General features: G+C 37.6%; 1 protein-coding gene across 3 annotated transcripts in view; it reads right to left on the bottom strand.

Annotated features, from left to right (window-relative positions):
• ptp4a3b (protein tyrosine phosphatase 4A3b) overlaps window positions 1–26,282 on the bottom strand; it is a 91,510-nt gene that overhangs the window by 44,061 nt on the left and 21,167 nt on the right. For 2 of the 3 annotated variants that reach the window (XM_056258449.1, XM_056258450.1), the window contains exons 2-4: window positions 22,665–23,019; window positions 22,402–22,590; window positions 22,099–22,191 (exon numbers count right to left, since the gene is read on the bottom strand). In XM_056258449.1, the coding sequence (XP_056114424.1) occupies window positions 22,099–22,191; window positions 22,402–22,506 (198 nt within the window). In that variant the 5' untranslated portion in view covers window positions 22,507–22,590; window positions 22,665–23,019. Of the gene's footprint in view, window positions 1–22,098; window positions 22,192–22,401; window positions 22,591–22,664; window positions 23,020–25,499; window positions 25,665–26,282 lie in introns of those variants that run through there. The other variant, XM_056258448.1, reaches the window with a different exon arrangement.

Here is a 26,282-nt window from a genome sequence, read left to right on the forward strand (position 1 = left end):
TTGTTCGGAACCAAAATCTGTAAATTAGAAAGTTGTCCGGCTTGATCTGAACAATATGCCTACCGAGTTTTAAGATTGCAGGTAAAACTATGAAACTAACCCTCTCACTTTTGTCAAAAGGTGGCGCTACTGAGTCCCTGCACCACGCCCGTTCCTGAAACTTTGCACATGTCTACTGGCTAATATATGTGACATGTCTGTCGAGTTTCATGCAATTTCAAGCATGCTAAGAGTCTCAAAAGCCTCAAAAAAGAATTTTGAAGTTTGATGTGTTGCCACGGTAACAGTATCAAAGATATCAAGAATCCATTCACAGGTCTACATCTGGCGTATGTTTACATTATAGTAGTGAAGTTTGAAGCAAATCGGGTAAAAATAAGAGGGTGCTTTCAAAGCATTTTGAAAGTGACACACTTCCTGCTGCCAGTTGGTGGCGCTATAACTTTGACTCACAAAAGTCACATCCATGTGATCGGCCTCTTACAGCGAACACACTGCTGAAGTTTCATCAAGATCAGTTAATGTATGTAGAAGTTATAACACACTTCCTGTTTCACGTTTCTCGCCATAATTTCGTTTCCTCGCCACGGCCAAACCGTTCGAGATATCAAAAATCCCCTCGCAATTTTTCATCCTCAATGTCTTGAGTTCATGCTGACCGAGTTTCGTGGCATTTCTTTGAATTCTCTAGGAGAAGTACTTTAAATTCCATTGCATGCGTTTTACAAACAACCCTAAATAGCCGACTTCCTGTTGGGCTGGGGTAAAAAGTAAGAGCATGAAGTATATATGAACCGATGAGATCTATATGTGTACCGAGTTTCATATTCTTACATACAAGCGTGTTTGATTTATGGACCAAGTTTTCGGAGCCCATTCCAGGGGGCGCTGTCGAGCCCCCCTGCCACGCCCGGGTACCATCTTCACCCCGACCCTGATGGCCGCGGGTTCTGACCCGTGTGCAAAGTTTCAAGAGTTTTCGTGCACGTTAAGAGCCCCAAAAGTGCCCGAACAGTCGTAAGAAAAATAAAAGAGGAGAAAAAAAAATATATATATAGCTGCGAGCAGCGATTACGGGCCCAAGCCGGTGGCACCGCAACCCCGGTGCCTTTAGTTACCTAAAGGCACCGGGGTGGCGGTACCACCGGCTTTGGCCCTTCATCGCTGCTCGCAGCTATATTTATATATATATATATATATATATATATATATATATATAAAGCCGGTGGCACCGCCACCCTGGTGCCTTTAGGGTTATTGTGCACGACGTGCAAAAACGTAACCCTGCTTTGACTGTCGAAAAGAAGTGTGCTGTAGAGCTTGTATCAGTGTGGGCTCTGCAAAAGTGTGCATTGAGGGCACATATCAACCACAAAGTATGCGAGAGCAACCTTCTGAAAGGTCAGGTCTACATCCAGGTCTACATCTGCCGTGTGTTTACATCATAGTAGTGAAGTTTGAAGCAATCAGGTGATTTCAAAGCTTTTTGAAAGTGACAGACTTCCTGCTGCCAGTTGGTGGCGCTATAACCGGGGTGGCGGTGCCGCCGGCTTTGGCCCTTTCATCGCTGCTCGCAGCTATATTTATATATATACACACACAAACACACACACACACACACACACACATATATATATATATATATATATATATATATATATATATATATATATATATATATATATATATATATATATATATATATATATATATATACATAAATATATATATATTGTTTTTTTAAGAGACAAGACAGAATATTACTTGCCTGATCTGATTAGAAAAATAGTGTTTGTGTGTGTGTGTGTGTGTGTGTGTGTGTGTGTGTGTGTGTGTGTGTGTGTGTGTGTGTGTGTGTGTGTGTGTGTGTGTTGTGTGTGTGTGTGTGGCGTAATTGAACAATGTAGACATAAAAACATACTCCGTCCTTTTGTTCATACAGGACATTATTCAAACTGCAAAGTGTTTACTTATATTTGTGTACACTTGCAATAAAACACAACATTGTGCTTTTGTCAAGCTATAAACTCTTGTCAAACTGTAAACTACAACTGTCACCCAACCAAAATCTCTTACACACACACACACACACACACACAGTTTAAAAGCAAAAAATATCAAACAATCCTATTTAAAAACAGTCTGTGGGAGCCATCTTTTGGACATTCATCATATCGCATTGGTTTTCATTTCTTGTCATCAAACAGAGCCCTAATCTGTTTATTTTTTCAGTTACACATTCTACATTGATTAAAAAAGAAAAATCAAATGTGTTTTTATTTTATACAGAAATAAATAATCTATCATTCAGATGAGAATAAAGTTAGTGTTAGTTCAAATTTTAAGGAAAACAAATATATGATCTGAAATATAGCACATTCATTTAAAATTCATTCAGGTTCAATTACCAAACATACAATCTTAATGTAATTTAAAGCAAACAATACATTTAAAATATATGGGTTGTATGACTATTTTTTAATATAAAAAGATATATATCCAAAAAGACAAGGCCTAAAGTTTAACAAGGGTTAAACTCTTATCACTGTAACAGACACAATCACACACACAATCACACACACACACACACAAGTCAAATCACTTACATTTTACATGCAATATTGACTTTTTTTCTGTTTCAGCAGCGAAAATAGTTAAACAAAGATCACAGCAGAACCATCGCGCATCTCACAGCAACGCGTTCTCATTACTGAATGATTCAGCATTTTGAACGAATCGGTTGACTCAAAGATTCAATGACCAATCAATCCATAAACATCTATCTCATTCATGAATGACTCAGTCGTTCAAACGAATGAATCAATGACTCGCTCATTAAGACGGTCGCCTGGCGACACCTAATGACGGTTTAGTGTTATGTTTAAAAGTATCATTCTTTCCAACGATTGTTAATTAACTCATATTTGAAACATAAGCTATATTTATATATATACATACATATACACACACATACACAAAAATAAAATAAAAACACATTTGAAACGTGTTTGCTTACTAAATTGTGAGCTGAACGAAAGTTGCAGCAAATATCAGCAACAGGAGTCAAATTTCATTAATCACGAGAGTGAAGAGCTGACTGAAAAGATGATGATGGAATAGGCTATTTTATGTAAAAACGCCTATTTAAGCGAATCTGTCATTGTACTCTTTTATTGTTGTGTTTTCCGTGAAAAATAATAGACTATTGAACTCACAATTCAAGCAATCGGCCCCCGAAATTGCACTAATTTTAGTGACACTAAAAAGTATGCGGCTGCACTGGCATTCATAATGGTGCACGTCCATGGCGACGAGCGAGCAGAACAGAGCGAACGTTTAGTTAATTTCTACTTCCATAGGAATTCATTCGAGCGCCACCATTTCAATGTCTGTGCGGACGTCCATATTATACTTTCGCTTTCAAGTTAGTGTTTTTAAACCCCCCAGCGGGAGGTTTACACAATTGGTTTACACAATCACACGTTGATTAACCGGTGGGAAAATATTCCCATAGTAACATCCCTAATATATAAATATTTATAAATTCAATAGGCCTACCTGATTTTGAACACAAGAGGGCAGTATAGCACTATATATGATTTGGATTATTATTATTTTTGACTAAACAACCATTCTGGCTGTTTTTAAACTTAAAAATAATTCTTAAATTGAAAAAAAGGAATAAAATGGGTTTAGTTCTAATATTTGTATAATTTTATATAAAAATAAATGGTGTATAATTACATTTTAGAAAGATATGAGACATGCCCTGATTCTTTTTTTGACATTACTTGAATCCCTCAACCATAGCAAAACCGTTTGAGATATTCAATATCTGTTCACAATTTAGCATCTTCAATGTATTTTCATCATGTTGAAAAAGTTTGGCATGAATAAAATAAACTACTTAGGAGGAGTAGCTAAAAACTCAGAATCTGAAATCCACATTCAAACCAAAATATCTGACTTCCTGTTGGTCGTAGCTAATTACGGTAAATTAGAAAGTTGTCCGGCTCGAAGAGTACAATATACATATCGAGTTTTGTTACTGTAGATAAAACTAACCCCCCCACTTTTGTCAAAAGCATTTAGAAAGTGACACACTTCCTGCTGCCAGTTGGTGGCGCTATAACTTTGACTCACAATAGTCACATCCATGTGATCGGCCTCTTACAGCGATCACACTGCTGAAGTTTCATCAAGATCAGTTAATGTATGCAGAAGTTATAACGCACTTCTTGTTTGTTGTTTCTCGCCATAAATTCGTTTCCTCGCCACGGCCAAACCGTTCGAGATATCAAAAATCCCCTCGCAAACTTTCATCCTCAATGTCTTGACTTCATGCTGACCGAGTTTCGTGCCGTTTGTTTGAATTCTCTAGGAGGAGTATTTCACATTCCATTGCGTGTGTTTTACCAACAACCCTAAATAGCCGACTTCCTGTTGGGCTGGGGTAAAAAGTAAGAGTGTGAAGTATATATGAAACGAGGAGATCTACATGTGTACCGAGTTTCATATTATTACATGCAAGCGTGTTTGATTTATGGACCATGTTTTCGGACCCCGTTCCAGGGGGCGCTGTCGAGCCCCCCTGCCACGCCCGGGTACCATCTTCAGCCCGGCCCTGATGGCCGCGGGTTCTGACATGTGTGCAAAGTTTCAGGAGTTTTTGAGCATGTTAAGGCCTCCAAAAGTGTCCAAAAGGTAGCAGAAAAATAATAATAATAATAATAATAATAATAATATAGCTGCGAGCAGCGATTACGGGCCCAAGCCGGTGGCACCGCAACCCCGGTTCCTTTAGTTACCTAAAGGCACCGGGGTGGCGGTGCCGCCGGCTTTGGCCCTTCATCGCTGCTCGCAGCTATATTTATATATATATATATATATATATATATATATATATATATATATAAATTATATATATATATAAAAAAAAAATATATATATATATATATATATATATCACTTGCCTTACCGGATTAGAACAATGAAAACAATAAAAAAATAACTAGGGAATCACTAAACCGAGAGAATTAATCTGTTTTGATGATACACTCAAAATATTACACAAGCAATTCTTTAAATTTAATGATATTCAGAACAGAACAAGAATAAAAAAAAACTATAATTAAGAAATAACCGAAATAATTGAAAGCGAAAGTGAAAGTAGGTGGTGTTTGGCTCACGTAACTCTCTCATTAGAATCAAACTGTTTCAACATTTGCGATGTATTTGGATGCTAAACTATTCTTCATTATGGGCTTTGTACTTCACTCAGGTTTCAATATGTGTGTGTGTGTGTGTGTGTGTGTGTGTGTGTGTGTGTGTCTGTGTGTCTGTGTGTGTGTGTGGGTGAGGTGCGGGTGCGGGTGCGGGTGCGATTGAACTGTTACACATAAAAACATACTCCGTCATTTTGTTCATAGAGGACATCATTCAAACTGCAAAGTGTTTACTTATATTTGTGTACACTCGCAATAAAACACAACAAAGTGCTTTTGTCAAACTATAAACTCTTGTCAAACTGTAACCTACAACTGTCACCCAACTAAAATCACACGCACACACTGTCTAAAAGCAAAAAATATTTATCCAACCCCATTTAAAACAGTCTGTGGGAGCCATCTTTTGGACATTCACCATATCGCATTGATTTTCATTTATTGTCCTCAGAGCCCTAATCTGTTTATTTTTCAATTACACATTCTACATTGATTAAAAAAGAAAATTCTAATGTGTTTTTATTTTATACAGGAATAAGTTATTTATAATTCAGATGAGAATAAAGTTAGTGTTAGTTCAAATTTTAAGGAAAACAAATATATTGATCTGAAATATAGCACATTCATCTCAGGTTAAATTACCAAACATACAATCTTAATTTAATTTAAAGCAAACGATACATTTAAAATATATGGGTTGTATGCATATTTTGGAATTTAAAAAAAAGATATATATCCAAAAAGACAAGGCCTTAAACTTGAACAAGGGTTAAACTCTTGTCGCTGTAAGAGACACAATGATTCAGCATTTTGAACGAATCGATTGACTCAAAGATTCAATGACCAATCCATAAACATGTATTGTCTCATTCATGAATGACTCAGTCGTTCGAACGAATCATTTGAACGAATGAATCAATGACTCACTCATTAAGACGGTCGCCTGGCGACACCTAATGACGGTTTAGTGTTATGTTTAAAAGTATCATTCTTTCCAACTCATATTTAAAACAATCTCACATTATTTAATGCATTGTTATTTTTCAGTGTAAACGATTTAATTTGATCACCCCTACCTAGAGTAACAGCCATATAGTGTCTTATTATTCTAAATAATTGAATTTATTGATCAAATTTACAAATTAAAAATGAAAGATGAAGCATACATTTAATAAGACTAGACTAGGGGTGCCCAGCAGATATTACAATTGGCAGATTTAAATATACCATGGCCCCCCACCGTCAATTTGGTGTGTGTATAATAAAATCATTTAGTCACTACAATTAAAACTTGAACGTATTTGCTTACTAAATTGTGAGCAGAACGAAAGTTGCAGCAAAGATCAGCAACAGGAGTCAAAATTCATTAATCACGAGAGTGAAGAGCTGACTGGAAAAATTATGACGGAATATTTTGTGTAAAAGCGCCTATATAAGCGAATCTGTCATTTACTCTTTTGTTGTTGTCTTTTCCCTGAAAACCGGAAGCAATCGGTCCCCGATATGGCGCTAATTTTAGTGACACTAAAAAGTATGCGGCTGCACTGGAATTCATAACGGTGCGCGTCCATGGCGACGAGCGAGCAAAACAGAGCGAATGTTTTTTCATTTCTACTTCCATAGAAATTCATTTGAGCGCACTGTGAGCGCCACCACTATAAATGTCCGTGCGGACGTCCTTACTTTACTTTCACTTTTAACTTAGCGATTTAACACGTTTTACACGTCAAATAACCGGTGAGAAAATATTCTCGGAGTCACATAGGCTACCTAATATATTTAAATACAATAGGCCTACCTGATTTTGAACACAAGAGGGCAGTATAGCCCTATGTATTATTTGATATATTTATTTTTTTAACTGAATAGTGCATCCTGGCTGTTTTTAAACTTGTACATTACTCTTAAATTGAAAACAAGAATAAAATGGGTTTAGTTGTGATATTTGTATAATTTTATCTAGAAATAAATGGTGTATAATTAAATTTTTAGAAGATATGAGGCTTTTAGTGTTTATTTTTTTTTTACATGATTTTAATCCCTCGCCATAGCAAAACAATTAGAGATATTCAATAGATATTCACAATTATGCTTCTTTAATGTATTTTCATCATGTTGAAAAAGTTTGGTGGGAATAAAATAAACCACTTAAGAGGAGTGGGTAAAAATGTAGAGCCTGGTTTTGCAAAACATCCACATTAAGACAAAAATAGCCCACTTCCTGTTGGGCTGGCTTAAAGTTGTTTGGCCCGATGAGATCTATATACCGAGTTTCATAATATTACATGCAAGTGTGTTTGATTTATGGACCAAATTTTCTGACGAAGTTTATGGACCAAGTTAATTTAATTAATAAACTAATTATATAAAACTATTTTCAATGCACTACAATTCAACTGGTTATATGCCTTTACTTATTAATACAACTTATTTAAAAAATACAAGGCGTAAGACATTTATTTTCTTTTTTAATGCAGGCCAAACAACACAGCAGTCAAATGGTTAATCTAGCCCCCCTCCCCCTCCCCACACTCACAGACACACACACACACAGAGACGTAGGCTCAGAGAGAGAGAGAGACATAAAATGACAATTTTCAAACCAAAATATCTGACTTCCTGTTGGTTGGAGCTATTGAGTGTAAATTAGAAACTTGTCTGGCTGGAGGAGAACAATACACATACCGATTTTTATTACTGTAGATAAAATTAATCCCCCCACTTTTGACAAAAGGTGGCGCTACTGAGCCCTCAACACGCCCGTTTCTGAAACTTTGCACATGTCTACTGGCTAATAAATGAGATGTGTCTGTCGAGTTTCATGCAATTTTAAGCAATTTCAGGCATGCTAAGAGTCTCAAAAGCATAAAAAAAGAATATTAAAGTTTGATGCGTTGCCACGACAACAGTATCTAAGATATCAAGAATCCATTCACAGGTCTACATCTGCCGTGTGTTTACATTATAGTAGTGAAGTTTGAAGCAAATCGGGTAAAAATAAGAGGGTGATTTCAAAGCATTTAGGAAGTGACACACTTCCTTCTGCCAGTTGGTGGCGCTATAACTTTGACTCACAATAGTCACATCCATGTGATCGGGCTCTTACAACGAACACACTGGTGAAGTTTCATCAAGATCAGTTAATGTATGCAGTAGTTATGACACACTTCCTGTTTCACGTTTCTCGCCATAATTTTGTTTCCTCGCCACGGCCAAACCGTTCGAGATATCAAAAATCCCCTCGCAAACTTTCATCCTCAATGTCTTGACTTCATGCTGACCGAGTTTCGTGCCGTTTGTTTGAATTCTCTAGGAGGAGTATTTCACATTCCATTGCGTGTGTTTTACCAACAACCCTAAATAGCCGACTTCCTGTTGGGCTGGGGTAAAAAGTAAGAGTGTGAAGTATATATGAAACGAGGAGATCTACATGTGTACCGAGTTTCATATTATTACATGCAAGCGTGTTTGATTTATGGACCATGTTTTCGGACCCCGTTCCAGGGGGCGCTGTCGAGCCCCCCTGCCACGCCCGGGTACCATCTTCAGCCCGGCCCTGATGGCCGCGGGTTCTGACCAGTGTGCAAAGTTTCAGGAGTTTTTGAGCATGTTAAGGCCTCCAAAAGTGTCCAAAAGGTAGCAGAAAAATAATAAGAATAATAATAATAAATATAGCTGCGAGCAGCGATTACGGGCCCAAGCCGGTGGCACCGCCACCCCGGTGCCTTTAGGTAAAGGCACCGGGGTGGCGGTGCCGCCGGCTTTGGCCCTTCATCGCTGCTCGCAGCTATATTTATATATATATATATATATATATATATATATATATATAAAAAGCCGGTGGCACCGCCACCCTGGTGCCTTTAGGGTTATTGTGCACAACGTGACACAAAATATCAAAATATCTGCTCGCTATCTGCCGAACGGCTTTGGTAGTTCCGCTTCAGCACTGATGATGTTGTAGAAATAGTGCGCTCTGGTTGGTCTGGATTATTCGGGATTTTTTATTTTATACAGAAATAAGTTATTTATAATTCAGATGAGAATAAAGTTAGTGTTGATTAAAATGAAGGAAAACAAATAGGCTATATTAATCTGAAATATAGCACATTCATTTTAAATTTATTTAGGTTAAATTACCAAGCATACAATCTTAATTTAATTTAAAGCAAACAATACATTTAAAATATATGGGTTGTATGCACATTTTGTAATAAAAAAAGATATATATCCAAAAAGACAGAATAATAAAGTTTGATGCGTTGCCACGGCAACAGTATCTAAGATATCAATAATCCTTTCTCAGGTCTACATCTGCCGTGTGTCTACATTATACACATAAAGTTTGAAGCAAATTGGGTAAAAATAAGAGGGTGATTTCAAAGCCTTTAGAAAGTGACACACTTCCTGCTGCCAGTTGGTGGCGCTATAACTTTGACTCACAATAGTCACATCCATGTGATCGGACTCTTACAGCGAACACACTGCTGAAGTTTCATCAAGATCAGTTAATGTATGCAGAAGTTATAACACACTTCCTGTTTCCTTTATTCGCCATAAATTCGTTTCCTCGCCACGGCCAAACCGTTCGAGATATCAAAAATCCCCTGGCAACTTTTCATCCTCAATGTCTTGACTTCATGCTGACCGAGTTTCGTGGCGATTGGTTGAATTCTCTAGGAGGAGTATATCGAATTCCAGGGGCATACGCTTCCAAACAAACCATAATAGCCGACTTCCTGTTGGGCTGGGGTAAAAAGTAAAAGTACAAAGGATATATGAATCGATGAGATCTATATGTGTACCGAGTTTCATATTATTACATTCAAGCGTGTTTGATTTATGGACCAAGTTTTCGGACCCTGTTCCAGGGGGCGCTGTCGAGCCCCCCTGCCACGCCCGGGTACCAGCTTCAGCCCGGCCCTGATGGCCGCGGGTTCTGACCCGTGTGCAAAGTTTCAAGAGTTTTTGAGCATGTTAAGGGCCCCAAAAGTGCGCTGAGAGTCTCAAAAGTATCCAAAAAGAATATTAAAGTTTGATGCGTTGTCACGGCAACAGCATCTAAGATATCAACAATCCTTTCACAGGTCTACATCTGGCGTGTGTCTACATTATACACATCCAGTTTGAAGCCAATCGGGTAAAGCCTGTTTGATTTATGGACCAAGTTTTCGGACCCCGTTCCAGGGGGCGCTGTCGAGCCCCCCTGCCACGCCCGGGTACCAGCTTCAGCCCGGCCCTGATGGCCGCGGTTTCTGACCCGTGTGCAAAGTTTCAAGAGTTTTTGAGCATGTTAAGGGCCCCAAAAGTGCGCTAAGAATCTCAAAAGTATCCAAAAAGAATATTAAAGTTTGATGCGTTGTCACGGCAACAGCATCTAAGATATCAACAATCCTTTCACAGGTCTACATCTGGCTTGTGTCTACATTATACACATCAAGTTCACCATATCGCATTGATTTTCATTTATTGTCCTCAGAGCCCTAATCTGTTTATTTTTCAATTACACATTCTACATTGATTAAAAAAGAAAATTCTAATGTGTTTTTATTTTATACAGGAATAAGTTATTTATAATTCAGATGAGAATAAAGTTAGTGTTAGTTCAAATTTTAAGGAAAACAAATATATTGATCTGAAATATAGCACATTCATCTCAGGTTAAATTACCAAACATACAATCTTAATTTAATTTAAAGCAAACGATACATTTAAAATATATGGGTTGTATGCATATTTTGGAATTTAAAAAAAAGATATATATCCAAAAAGACAAGGCCTTAAACTTGAACAAGGGTTAAACTCTTGTCGCTGTAAGAGACACAATGATTCAGCATTTTGAACGAATCGATTGACTCAAAGATTCAATGACCAATCCATAAACATGTATTGTCTCATTCATGAATGACTCAGTCGTTCGAACGAATCATTTGAACGAATGAATCAATTGGCGCTTTTCCATTACCAGTACCAGCTCGACTCGACTCGACTCGCCTTGGCTCGCCTCGACTCGGCTCGCTTTTCGCTCCGTTTTCCATTGCAGAAAGTACCGCCACAAATAGTACCCGGTCGTCATAGCGACGCATTTCGTTCCTCGTTGCCCCATCAAGCTCTCGCTGGATCCTTTCTTCGGCAACCAAACAAAGGAATGTCTGCACCTCCTCGTTTGACCACGGCGTATTCTTCCGAGTTGCCATAATAATAGTAGTAAGTTTAGTAACTATCTCTGGCCAAACTATTTAAAATACTCCATCTGGCGCGTGCAATGATGACGCAGATTCTCTGTGACCAATCAGCAGTCGGCATTGTTTTCACGTCACATTTTAGTATCGGCTTAGCTCGCCTCAGCTCGCTTGGAACCTCGCCGGAGGTGGTACGAAAAAAAGTACCCGAAAGCAGGTACAGGTACAACTTTTACACAGTGGAAAACCAAACAAAGGCGAGTCGAGTCGAGCCGAGCCGAGCCGAGGCGAGCTGGTACTGTGTAGTGGAAAAGCGCCAAATGACTCACTCATTAAGACGGTCGCCTGGCGACACCTAATGACGGTTTAGTGTTATGTTTAAAAGTATCATTCTTTCCAACTCATATTTAAAACAATCTCACATTATTTAATGCATTGTTATTTTTCAGTGTAAACGATTTAATTTGATCACCCCTACCTAGAGTAACAGCCATATAGTGTCTTATTATTCTAAATAATTGAATTTATTGATCAAATTTACAAATTAAAAATGAAAGATGAAGCATACATTTAATAAGACTAGACTAGGGGTGCCCAGCAGATATTACAATTGGCAGATTTAAATATACCATGGCCCCCCACCGTCAATTTGGTGTGTGTATAATAAAATCATTTAGTCACTACAATTAAAACTTGAACGTATTTGCTTACTAAATTGTGAGCAGAACGAAAGTTGCAGCAAAGATCAGCAACAGGAGTCAAAATTCATTAATCACGAGAGTGAAGAGCTGACTGGAAAAATTATGACGGAATATTTTGTGTAAAAGCGCCTATATAAGCGAATCTGTCATTTACTCTTTTGTTGTTGTCTTTTCCCTGAAAACCGGAAGCAATCGGTCCCCGATATGGCGCTAATTTTAGTGACACTAAAAAGTATGCGGCTGCACTGGAATTCATAACGGTGCGCGTCCATGGCGACGAGCGAGCAAAACAGAGCGAATGTTTTTTCATTTCTACTTCCATAGAAATTCATTCGAGCGCACTGTGAGCGCCACCACTATAAATGTCCGTGCGGACGTCCTTACTTTACTTTCACTTTTAACTTAGCGATTTAACACGTTTTACACGTCAAATAACCGGTGAGAAAATATTCTCGGAGTCACATAGGCTACCTAATATATTTAAATACAATAGGCCTACCTGATTTTGAACACAAGAGGGCAGTATAGCCCTATGTATTATTTGATATATTTATTTTTTTAACTGAATAGTGCATCCTGGCTGTTTTTAAACTTGTACATTACTCTTAAATTGAAAACAAGAATAAAATGGGTTTAGTTGTGATATTTGTATAATTTTATCTAGAAATAAATGGTGTATAATTAAATTTTTAGAAGATATGAGGCTTTTAGTGTTTATTTTTTTTTTACATGATTTTAATCCCTCGCCATAGCAAAACAATTAGAGATATTCAATAGATATTCACAATTATGCTTCTTTAATGTATTTTCATCATGTTGAAAAAGTTTGGTGGGAATAAAATAAACCACTTAAGAGGAGTGGGTAAAAATGTAGAGCCTGGTTTTGCAAAACATCCACATTAAGACAAAAATAGCCCACTTCCTGTTGGGCTGGCTTAAAGTTGTTTGGCCCGATGAGATCTATATACCGAGTTTCATAATATTACATGCAAGTGTGTTTGATTTATGGACCAAATTTTCTGACGAAGTTTATGGACCAAGTTAATTTAATTAATAAACTAATTATATAAAACTATTTTCAATGCACTACAATTCAACTGGTTATATGCCTTTACTTATTAATACAACTTATTTAAAAAATACAAGGCGTAAGACATTTATTTTCTTTTTTAATGCAGGCCAAACAACACAGCAGTCAAATGGTTAATCTAGCCCCCCTCCCCCTCCCCACACTCACAGACACACACACACACAGAGACGTAGGCTCAGAGAGAGAGAGAGACATAAAATGACAATTTTCAAACCAAAATATCTGACTTCCTGTTGGTTGGAGCTATTGAGTGTAAATTAGAAACTTGTCTGGCTGGAGGAGAACAATACACATACCGATTTTTATTACTGTAGATAAAATTAATCTCCCCACTTTTGACAAAAGGTGGCGCTACTGAGCCCTCAACACGCCCGTTTCTGAAACTTTGCACATGTCTACTGGCTAATAAATGAGATGTGTCTGTCGAGTTTCATGCAATTTTAAGCAATTTCAGGCATGCTAAGAGTCTCAAAAGCATAAAAAAAGAATATTAAAGTTTGATGCGTTGCCACGACAACAGTATCTAAGATATCAAGAATCCATTCACAGGTCTACATCTGCCGTGTGTTTACATTATAGTAGTGAAGTTTGAAGCAAATCGGGTAAAAATAAGAGGGTGATTTCAAAGCATTTAGGAAGTGACACACTTCCTTCTGCCAGTTGGTGGCGCTATAACTTTGACTCACAATAGTCACATCCATGTGATCGGGCTCTTACAACGAACACACTGGTGAAGTTTCATCAAGATCAGTTAATGTATGCAGTAGTTATGACACACTTCCTGTTTCACGTTTCTCGCCATAATTTTGTTTCCTCGCCACGGCCAAACCGTTCGAGATATCAAAAATCCCCTCGCAAACTTTCATCCTCAATGTCTTGACTTCATGCTGACCGAGTTTCGTGCCGTTTGTTTGAATTCTCTAGGAGGAGTATTTCACATTCCATTGCGTGTGTTTTACCAACAACCCTAAATAGCCGACTTCCTGTTGGGCTGGGGTAAAAAGTAAGAGTGTGAAGTATATATGAAACGAGGAGATCTACATGTGTACCGAGTTTCATATTATTACATGCAAGCGTGTTTGATTTATGGACCATGTTTTCGGACCCCGTTCCAGGGGGCGCTGTCGAGCCCCCCTGCCACGCCCGGGTACCATCTTCAGCCCGGCCCTGATGGCCGCGGGTTCTGACCAGTGTGCAAAGTTTCAGGAGTTTTTGAGCATGTTAAGGCCTCCAAAAGTGTCCAAAAGGTAGCAGAAAAATAATAAGAAATATAGCTGCGAGCAGCGATTACGGGCCCAAGCCGGTGGCACCGCAACCCCGGTGCCTTTAGTTACCTAAAGGCACCGGGGTGGCGGTACCACCGGCTTTGGCCCTTCATCGCTGCTCGCAGCTATATTTATATATATATATATATATATATATATATATATATAAAGCCGGTGGCACCGCCACCCTGGTGCCTTTAGGGTTATTGTGCACGACGTGCAAAAACGCAACCCTGCTTTGACTGTCGAAAAGAAGTGTGCTGTAGAGCTTGTATCAGTGTGGGCTCTGCAAAAGTGTGCATTGAGGGCACATGTCAACCACAAAGTATGCGAGAGCAACCTTCTGAAAGGTCAGGTCTACATCCAGGTCTACATCTGCCGTGTGTTTACATCATAGTAGTGAAGTTTGAAGCAATCAGCTGATTTCAAAGCTTTTTGAAAGTGACAGACTTCCTGCTGCCAGTTGGTGGCGCTATAACCGGGGTGGCGGTGCCGCCGGCTTTGGCCCTTTCATCGCTGCTCGCAGCTATATTTATATATATACACACACACACACACATATATATATATATATATATATATACATATATATATATTGTTTTTTTAAGAGACAAGACAGAATATTACTTGCCTGATCTGATTAGAAAAATAGTGTTTGTGTGTGTGTGTGTGTGTGTGTGTGTGTGTGTGTGTGTGTGTGTGTGTGTGGCGTAATTGAACAATGTAGACATAAAGACATACTCCGTCCTTTTGTTCATACAGGACATTATTCAAACTGCAAAGTGTTTACTTATATTTGTGTACACTCGCAATAAAACACAACATTGTGCTTTTGTCAAACTATAAACTCTTGTCAAACTGTAAACTACAACTGTCACCCAACCAAAATCTCTTACACACACACACACACACAGTTTAAAAGCAAAAAAATATCAAACAATCCTATTTAAAAACAGTCTGTGGGAGCCATCTTTTGGACATTCATCATATCGCATTGGTTTTCATTTCTTGTCATCAAAAAGAGCCCTAATCTGTTTATTTTTTCAGTTACACATTCTACATTGATTAAAAAAGAAAAATCAAATGTGTTTTTATTTTATACAGAAATAAATAATCTATCATCCAGATGAGAATAAAGTTAGTGTTAGTTCAAATTTTAAGGAAAACAAATATATGATCTGAAATATAGCACATTCATTTAAAATTCATTCAGGTTCAATTACCAAACATACAATCTTAATGTAATTTAAAGCAAACAATACGTTTAAAATATATGGGTTGTATGACTATTTTTTAATATAAAAAGATATATATCCAAAAAGACAAGGCCTAAAGTTTAACAAGGGTTAAACTCTTATCACTGTAACAGACACAATCACACACACAATCACACACACACACACACACAAGTCAAATCACTTACATTTTACATGCAATATTGACTTTTTTTCTGTTTCAGCAGCGAAAATAGTTAAACAAAGATCACAGCAGAATCATCGCGCATTTTACAGCAACGCGTTCTCATTACTGAATGATTCAGCATTTTGAACGAATCGGTTGACTCAAAGATTCAATGACCAATCAATCCATAAACATCTATCTCATTCATGAATGACTCAGTCGTTCAAACGAATGAATCAATGACTCGCTCATTAAGACGGTCGCCTGGCGACACCTAATGACGGTTTAGTGTTATGTTTAAAAGTATCATTCTTTCCAACGATTGTTAATTAACTCATATTTGAAACATAAGCTATATTTATATATATACATACATATACACACACATACACAAAAATAAAATAAAAACACATTTGAAACGTGTTTTCTTACTAAATTGTGAGCTGAACGAAAGTTGCAGCAAATATCAGCAACAGGAGTCAAATTTCATTAATCACGAGAGTGAAGAGCTGACTGAAAAGATGATGACGGAATAGGCTATTTTATGTAAAAACGCCTATTTAAGCGAATCTGTCATTGTACTCTTTTATTGTTGTGTTTTCCGTGAAAAATAATAGACTATTGAACTCAGAATTCAAGCAATCGGCCCCCGAAATTGCACTAATTTTAGTGACACTAAAAAGTATGCGGCTGCACTGGCATTCATAATGGTGCGCGTCCATGGCGACGAGCGAGCAGAACAGAGCGAACGTTTAGTTAATTTCTACTTCCATAGGAATTCATTCGAGCGCCACCATTTCAATGTCCGTGCGGACGTCCATATTATACTTTCGCTTTCAAGTTAGTGTTTTTAAACCCCCCAGCGGGAGGTTTACACAATTTGTTTACACAATCACACGTTGATTAACCGGTGGGAAAATATTCCCATAGTAACATCCCTAATATATAAATATATATAAATTCAATAGGCCTACCTGATTTTGAACACAAGAGGGCAGTATAGCACTATATATGATTTGGATTATTATTATTTTTGACTAAACAACCATTCTGGCTGTTTTTAAACTTAAAAATAATTCTTAAATTGAAAAAAAGGAATAAAATGGTTTTAGTTCTAATATTTGTATAATTTTATATAAAAATAAATGGTGTATAATTACATTTTAGAAAGATATGAGACATGCCCTGATTCTTTTTTTGACATTATTGTCCTCGATCAGAGCCCTAATCTGTTTATTTTTTCAGTTACACATTCTACATTGATTAAAAAAGAAAAATCAAATGTGTTTTTATTTTATACAGAAATAAATAATCTATCATTCAGATGAGAATAAAGTTAGTGTTAGTTCAAATTTTAAGGAAAACAAATATATGATCTGAAATATAGCACATTCATTTATAATTCATTCAGGTTCAATTACCAAACATACAAATCTCAATGTAATTTAAAGCAAACAATACATTTAAAATACATGGGTTGTATGCTATTTTTTTTTATATAAAAAGATATATATCCAAAAAGACAAGGCCTAAACTTTAACAAGGGTTAAACAATCACTGTAACAGACACAATCACACACACACACACACACACACACACACACACACACACACACACACACACACACACACACACACGTCAAATCACTTACATTTTAGATGCAATATTGACTTTTTTTTCTGTTTCAGCAGCGAAAATAGTTAAACAAAGATCACAGCAGAACCATCGAGCATCTCACAGCAACGCGTTCTCATTACTGAATGATTCAGCATTTTGAACGAATCGGTTGACTCAAAGATTCAACGACCAATCCATAATCTGTCTCATTCATGAATGACTCAGCCGTTCGAACGAATCGTTTGAACGAATGAATCAATGACTCGCTCATTAAGACGGTCGCCTGGCGACACCTAATGACGGTTTAGTGATATTAAAAGTATCATTCTTTCCAACGATTGTTAATTAACTCATATTTGAAACATAAGCTATATATATATATATATATATATATATATATATATATATATACACATATATATACACACACATATATATACACAAAAATAAAATAAAAACACATTTGAAGCGTGTTTGCTTACTAAATTGTGAGCGGAACGAAAGTTGCAGCAAATATCAGCAACAGGAGTCAAATTTCATTAATCACGAGAGTGAAGAGCTGACTGAAAAGATGATGACGGAATAGGCTATTTTATGTAAAAGCCCCTATTTCAGCGAATCTATCCTTGTACTCTTTTGTTGTTGTGTTTTCCGTGAAAAATAATAGACTATTGAACTCACAATTCAAGCAATCGGCCCCGTTATTGCACTAATTTTAAAGTGACACTAAAAAGTATGCGGCTGCACTGGCATTCATAATGGTGCGCGTCCATGGCGACGAGCGAGCAGAACAGAGCGAACGTTTTTTAGTTCATTCCTACTTCCATAGGAATTCCCTCGAGCGCTCTGCACGTGGCCATTATCAATGTCCCGTATTTAAAAGCTCTCGGTCCTCAGTCACATACCAAATATATGTATAATGTATATATAAATATAATTTTGGACACAAGAGGGCAGTATGGCCCTATGTATAATTTTGTGTTTAAACTAAAAGAGCCCCTCCCCCCCTCCCCACACAGACACACACGAATGGCAGGGTGCATTCTCTCTGTCAGAGGGAGAGGGAGAGAAAATTCTCAGAAACATCCACATTCAAACCAAAATATCTGACTTCCTCTTGGTCTGAGCTAATGACAGATAATTAGAAAGTTGTCCGGCTTGATCTGAACCATATGCATACCTGTGTCTGTCGAGTTTCATGCAATTTCAAGCATGCTAAGAGTCTCAAAAGCATCAAACAAGAATATTAAAGTTTGATGTGTTGCCACGGCAACAGTATCTAAGATATCAATAATCCTTTCACAGGTCTACATCTGGCGTGTGTTTACATTATACACATAAAGTTTGAAGCAAATCGGGTAAAAATAAGAGGGTGATTTCAAAGCATTTAGGAAGTGACACACTTCCTGCTGCCAGTTGGTGGCGCTATAATTTTGACTCACAATAGTCACATCCATGTGATCGGCCTCTTACAACGAACACACTGTTGAAGTTTCATCAAGATCAGTTAATGTATGCAGTAGTTATGACACACTTCCTGTTTCACGTTTCTCGCCATAATTTTGTTTCCTCGCCACGGCCAAACCGTTCGAGATATCAAAAATCCCCTCGCAAACTTTCATCCTCAATGTCTTGACTTCATGCTGACCGAGTTTCGTGCCGTTTGTTTGAATTCTCTAGGAGGAGTATTTCACATTCCATTGCGTGTGTTTTACCAACAACCCTAAATAGCCGACTTCCTGTTGGGCTGGGGTAAAAAGTAAGAGTGTGAAGTATATATGAAACGAGGAGATCTACATGTGTACCGAGTTTCATATTATTACATGCAAGCGTGTTTGATTTATGGACCATGTTTTCGGACCCCGTTCCAGGGGGCGCTGTCGAGCCCCCCTGCCACGCCCGGGTACCATCTTCAGCCCGGCCCTGATGGCCGCGGGTTCTGACATGTGTGCAAAGTTTCAGGAGTTTTTGAGCATGTTAAGGCCTCCAAAAGTGTCCAAAAGGTAGCAGAAAAATAATAAGAAGAATAATAAATAATCCTAAGGAAAACAATAGGGCCTTCGCCCTTTGGGCTTGGGCCCTAATAATAATAATAAATAATCCTAAGGAAAACAATAGGGCCTTCGCCCTTTGGGCTTGGGCCCTAATAAATAATCCTAAGGAAAACAATAGGGCCTTCGCCCTTTGGGCTTGGGCCCTAAATAATAATAATAATAATAAATAATCCTAAGGAAAACAATAGGGCCTTCGCCCTTTGGGCTTGGGCCCTAAAAAAATAATCCTAAGGAAAACAATAGGGCCTTCGCCTTTTCAAGGCTTGGGCCCTAAAAAAAATAATCCTAAGGAAAACAATAGGGCCTTCGCCTTTTCAAGGCTTGGGCCCTAATAACTGTTTTCTATTGAATATACTGTAAAATAAAAATGTATATTCTGTGATAGAAAAGTGGAATTTTCAGCAGCCATTAATCCGTTCTGTCACATGATCCTTCATATCAGAAATCATTCTTTTGATTCAGTGTGTCAAGAAACATTTATTTTTATTAACATTGTTAATTAAGTTTTTGTGGAAACTGTGGTCACTTTTAAACGTTTAATATAACAGCATTTATTTGCAATAGAAAGAATTAATTTCTTTTAATCTTGTTTACTTCAAACTTTTGAACAGTAGTTTAAATGTTTTCTCTTAATCTGAAAATAGCTTTACCAAACAGTCTAAAAGACCGTAAAAAGATAAAAAAGAATTACAGTTTTTTCTTCTTTATATGACAGCACAAGTAAGCCATTTGTAAGTTTATTTCCTAGAAAAGTATAAACACTGTGGCTCTAGGGTACAATCAAAACATTGCTCTGTTTGTTTAGGTATCCTGACCAGCATGACAACAGCAACACTGGCTCAACCAATGGCATTAGTTAGGGGCAGGTCTATCAGTTTTGTTCCAACCAATATCAGGCAGGGGAGTATTCTGCAAAACCCATTTGAAAATAGTCATTATTTTTGATATTCCGTTTTGTGACACTAGTGATACAGAAAGTACACATTTCAGCTTTAAGTGACCAAGTACACTATTCAAGTTGATCCTCAGTCTAAAATCTTGTTGAGGAATAGATAAAACAACTAAACAATGATGAATGCATTCATGTTTTGAACAAGCTCCATGCTCTTTTAAAGGAGAGCCATGGACTGAAGCTTTACATCATGTAAACACACAGCAGCAATGTTTCAAACAGGCTCTGTGTTTAAGAGTGTTTCTCTCTTGCGGAAACTGACTTTTCTCTTGATGGCACCATGGAGGAAGTTGATTTACATAACTGTGCTTCTGCTAAGCTTCTCATGCATGTTACAGTTTCTAAAAGTAAAGCCTGAAATGCACCAGAATGCTGGATAAATTCACTATGACCTCAGGTCAATCTAGGAGGCTTAGACAGCTACATTTCTAGAATTCTTCTAGAAGCCAAAGTTAAATATGTAGCATCATGTATACATCTTATCATTTAATAAGAAGTTCAACAGAGTAAAAGGGCACAAGGGTGTATGAGTCTTAATAAAAAGCTCAGATGGAGATAGATCAAGCTCCCCTCTGGCTGCCATGGTAACGGGGAAATGTTGACGAGCCAAACTGAAAACACATGTGGATGTTGGATTCAAGTAGTTTAAAAAAAAAAAGGTGAAGGCAGAGAAAGATATGATGTTTGGCAGAACGTTATAGGATTGTATCCTCAAATGCAGAGCTCCCTTCAGAGCACCAGACAAAAAAGAAACCTCATCTCACTCCACTTGACATCATATCACATGACTGGGCAGCCAATTCATACAGCATGTGTGTTCCAGAAATATAGAAGTGCTGCAGGGCTTTGTAGATGTGGTTTCTGCTGACCAGAACAAACCTCATCCTACATATGAATTCAGACAGTCTTTACTTGATGTCAGAGGAAGCCAATAACCTGCATTAGAGTACCACTAATTACAGTAGCATCACTGCAGTAAAGCAGAAGTGTTAATTAAAGTACAGATGGCATGGAGTGACACACTCATGATCAGGAAACTGTCCAGGATTATTACATTCAGGTGACAGTGCACTCACACACACACACACACACACACACACACACAAAGTACAGAAGGTGCAAGATGAAAATGCATCTAAAAACAAAACGCAGAAAAGCCAAGAAAATGATCAGTGCTAGTATTACACTGAGAGTCAATTACATAGTCAATCTATACAGTAGTTTCTAACTAACACAATACAATCATTTTAACTAGAGTTTGACCGATAGATTCTTATGATACATTCGGATATTGATAAAAAAAAAATTATAATAATTTTCAGTCACTTAGGATAAAGTGGAATGTTTCCAAAAGTTAATTTGGAACAAGATTTTGGGCATTTATCGGTAGATCTATTAAGGAATCAATGACAGTGTAGAAAACCATGAATATAAAAAAATATTGGCGATTATCAGTCTATCAATAGTTTTAACATTACTCAAAACCCATGTCTAAGTTTTCAAAAATAAAAATGAAAGGACTGCATAGGAGGCGGCAAAGGAAAATTTACTTTAAAAAAATACTTTACAGTAGACACTTATTTGTAGTATAACAAAGAAATATATCTCACCATGACAGTAATTCCGTCCTTTTCCAGCGGCGTCTTATCATAGGTGATTTCACACACACGCACTACTGTTGTTGCCCCATACTTCTTCAAATCCTGAGGAAACAAGCTTTTGAGTTTTGAGGGATTCAACAGAGTACATTTAGGATTTTGAACAAATGTTTTTCATTTGTTCTTGCTTGCTGTCCATTTATCTGCAGCAATGAATGTCACATCACAGTAATTAGTGACTCTTTCGGAGAAGAATATTTATGATCTTTCATATCTTAAAAATGATCTGTTGCATATGTTTGAATGGTCTCTCACCTCAATGAAGCTGCTTAATGTTGCATTGGTTGGGTTGTGCGTGATAAGGAAGCGCATGTTTTTGTAGCAGACCTCGACAGGAGCCGGACGGTTCATCTTGGTCATGCTGGTGTCCCTCCACTGTACAGTAAACACAGCACCCAGTCCGGGCCAGAATCCACAGAGCTCCACTCACAGTACGGCACTACTCTGACCTAGAGCAGTGCTACAGCAGATCACAGTGAAGGTGTCCGGGATTTGTAGGATCCTCCGTGATAAATCACTACTAATCAGTATATAAAATTTAAAGCTGCCTTTCTGGGAAGTTAGAGCCAACAAGAGTCTTCCTCTTCAAACAAATTGGCTTCTTCCTCTTGATACTCTGGCAACTAGACAGGTGGAAAAGTGTCCGGTAGTTAAATGCCAGGTGCCGCGATGCCAGTTAACCCATTTGGCGCACAACAAAGTGGTCAGTCAGAAAGACCAGCAAGAGAAGAGCAGAGAAGGCGTTTCTCTGGACATTCAGGGACAGATTCCGGGCGTATTCACCCGTGATCATGCGTTGCGATGTTGGGCGTGGCAGTAATCACCGCTGCCCTGCCGGAACTCCATTAACAAACAAGAAGCTGGAGAAGAAAGCTGTTAAGAGAACAAGACAGAAAGAAAAATTAACACATTTTAGACGATCACATACCAATCCATTCGTATACATATTCTTTATTTATAATTTAATAGGGGTGTCACGGTACATGTATTTGTCCCGATCTGTCACGCATACAGTCGGAGAACGAATACAAAAGCGATCCACACTCCAATCCAGAAGGGGGGGGGGGCATGTGCGGTAATGCAACACTGTTTGCTAACCGCCACAACAAAGAGACGAACCAAGCGTGCCGCACAAGCCCTGAAAAGTGAAGCCAAAACGTCTCGATCGCCCCCCCGGTGGCCGGTCCTAGTATAGGTCATAAGCCCCGCCTCCCCATGTTATTCAACAGGACGTGAGACCAACTAAACAATTAAATTACACTTCACATATCCTTTTTCCAGTGATAGTTTCTGTCATTTACAGTAGTTTCTATCACGTTGATGTAATTTCAAGTGTTTGTTTTTAAAATAAGTTTGTTTTTAGTTAGTTATTTGATGCTATAAAAACGGTGCTGTGACATCATGATTGACAGCTGTGATTGACAGGTTCTCTGTGTGAAGTATAGTCACTGAAGCACCAACGGACTTTTTTTCATAATGTTGACTATGTGGGTAGTAGTTGTATTTACCTTATTTTAACGAGGTACTGCAATCAGCAGACATCATTGGAGAGGAACGGAGCAGACAAGGCCACTTAAGAAAAGTGCAGGGGCGTGTGCTTGCGATTGATTCGGAGTGAGGGCGGGGCCTTGATTTCGCAGCTTTACTTCCTGCTCACGACTGCGCATGTCTGGTCCCGAAAACGCAAGTGTGCAGACTCAAGTCCCAAGATGTCAGCGCCATATCGGGACACTGGCGGCTTCAGTTCTCTCCGATGGAAAAGAGCGAAGGGGCGTCGTCCATCTTTTTTTACAGTCTATGAGACGAACCATGCACCAACCCAAAAAAAGTTTGTGTGTCCTTGGTATTTCAGACTTGCCAAGTTCGACTCAGGAGTACAAACTCCAGAGGACAGGAGGACGCAAGTTCGGTGATTCTGCAAATGGTACAGCATTATTATAATATAATATAATATAATATAATATAATATAATATAATATAATATAATATAATATAATATAATATAATATAATATAATATAATACACTGTACTCTTGCATTGTCAATACAAAATCTTGACCAAAAATTGTTGCACCTCTTGATGAAAATAAAGGTGCATCAATTTTTGATCAAGATTTTGTATTGACAATGCAAGAGTCAAGCATTCTGTATAGTCTACTCCAGCACATCCCAAGGACTTTCAATGAATTTAAGGTCTGGACTCAAAGGTGCCAATTCATGTGTGAAAATGATTCTTCATGCTCCCTCCCAAACATTGTTTCACAATTTGAGCCTGATGAATCTTGACAGTGTCATGGAATATGGCCATGACGTGTCTTCCTCCATGGTTGTTTAAGAAATGAAAAGCTACACACTCCATCAATTAGGGTTAAATAACTGTTGTGAATATATTATAATATAATATAATATAATATAATATAATATAATATAATATAATATAATATAATATAATATAATATAATATAATATAATATAATCCTCTTAAAGTTCTTTGGCAACTTCAAAACAAGTTTCAAAGAATAAATGATAAAATAATCTAAATGATGTAAATATAGAAGTTAAATAAAGCAACGGTACAGGATATTTAAATGGACAAATAGGTTAAAATAACACAAATATGTTCCTAAATCAAATTATGATGATATTTAATACATCAGACAAAGCCATAGAATTTCCCGAATCTGGCACATTTGAAGAAAGGTTTCAAAGAAAATGCAGAAATGAGTCTTTAGACAAAGGCAAATAAAGCAAAAAGGAAATACATTTAAGGTAATGGATTTAGGATGTAAATGGACAAATAGTTAACTCAAATAAATATATATTTGTAAATCACAAATTATGATTATGTATATAATTTAATTTAAATCATTATCATTTATTCAAAATGTCTCGGCACTATTCACTTTTTATTAAATGTTTAAAAAAAATTCAATAAATGTCTGAAGTCGTTTAACATAATATTTTGTGTTTAACAGAAGAAATAAAATCAAACATGTTTGGAACTGCATGAGGGTGAGTATATGATGACAATTTTGGGTGAAAGATCTCATTAAAAATTAAACAGAGTGACAGAACACTAACTCAGAATTACCAACAATAAACAGCAGTGGGTTTGACAGCGGCGCATATACAGCGCTCACCTATGCCAACTTCTCAAACAATGACACAGAACAACCATCTAAAATTCATATACACATGAAAAAAGAATCACAACCGAGTTCAAAAGAGAAAGAAGTAAAACACCAGGAAACCTCAGTTACACGTCTTTTCCCCCAATAACACGCGTGAGAAAATCATGCGGAACGGTTCTGTCTGATCTCCCCCGTGACTCGTGAGAGTTGTTTCCCCCTTACCTCTGTGACAGGCTGCGTTCTGCTCGGGATTAAGCCCAGGGCTCTGGTGGGAACAGCGGAGAGTGAACAGTTGCAATCCGCAATAACCGTCTCTGTTCTAAACCAGTCGAGGCTGCCTTGGCTTGCCATATGACAGTGACAGCACACTCTGCTAATGTCACAAACAAACGCACTCGTAATGCTCTTAGGGGGAGCAGTGAACAGGTCCACCCCCCACCTCTTTCTTTCCATCACAATATTAAAAATAGCATGGCCAATGAACCTAATAGGTATAACCACGTACACACGTCTTGTTTATGTTTTGCCATAGGCTTTGAGGTATTATACACACTTCGTTCCCTGCTGCAACAAGAGTGTAAGGAAACTACTCCAGAGTTAACTTGACTGTAAGCTGTTTAAAACTCACATACTTCCATGTTCGGCCCTGTTAATTTAATAATATTTTCACAACATGACTGAGGAAAGAATATATAAAATGGCAGCCTTCAAAGAATAATTCACCCAAAAATTCAAATGTCATAATCTACGCACCCTCATGTCATTCCAAAACCATTTGACTGACTTTATTTTGTGGAACACAAAAGATGATATAAAAAAATAAAAATAAAAAGTTTAAAAAAAAATCTATACAATGAAAGTCCATGGGGTTGCTGAACATTCTTCAAAATAAACTTTTGTGTTCCACAAAAGTGAGTAAATGTATAGGGTGAGTAAATGACAGAATTTTCATTTTTAGGTGAACTGTCCCTTTAAATATAAGGTCTCTATATAGGTTAGGCTATA

Source organism: Rhinichthys klamathensis, unplaced genomic scaffold (assembly GCF_029890125.1).
Source record: "Rhinichthys klamathensis goyatoka isolate OS25496 unplaced genomic scaffold, OSU_Roscu_1.1 h1tg000152l_1, whole genome shotgun sequence".
NCBI lineage: Eukaryota > Metazoa > Chordata > Actinopteri > Cypriniformes > Leuciscidae > Rhinichthys > Rhinichthys klamathensis.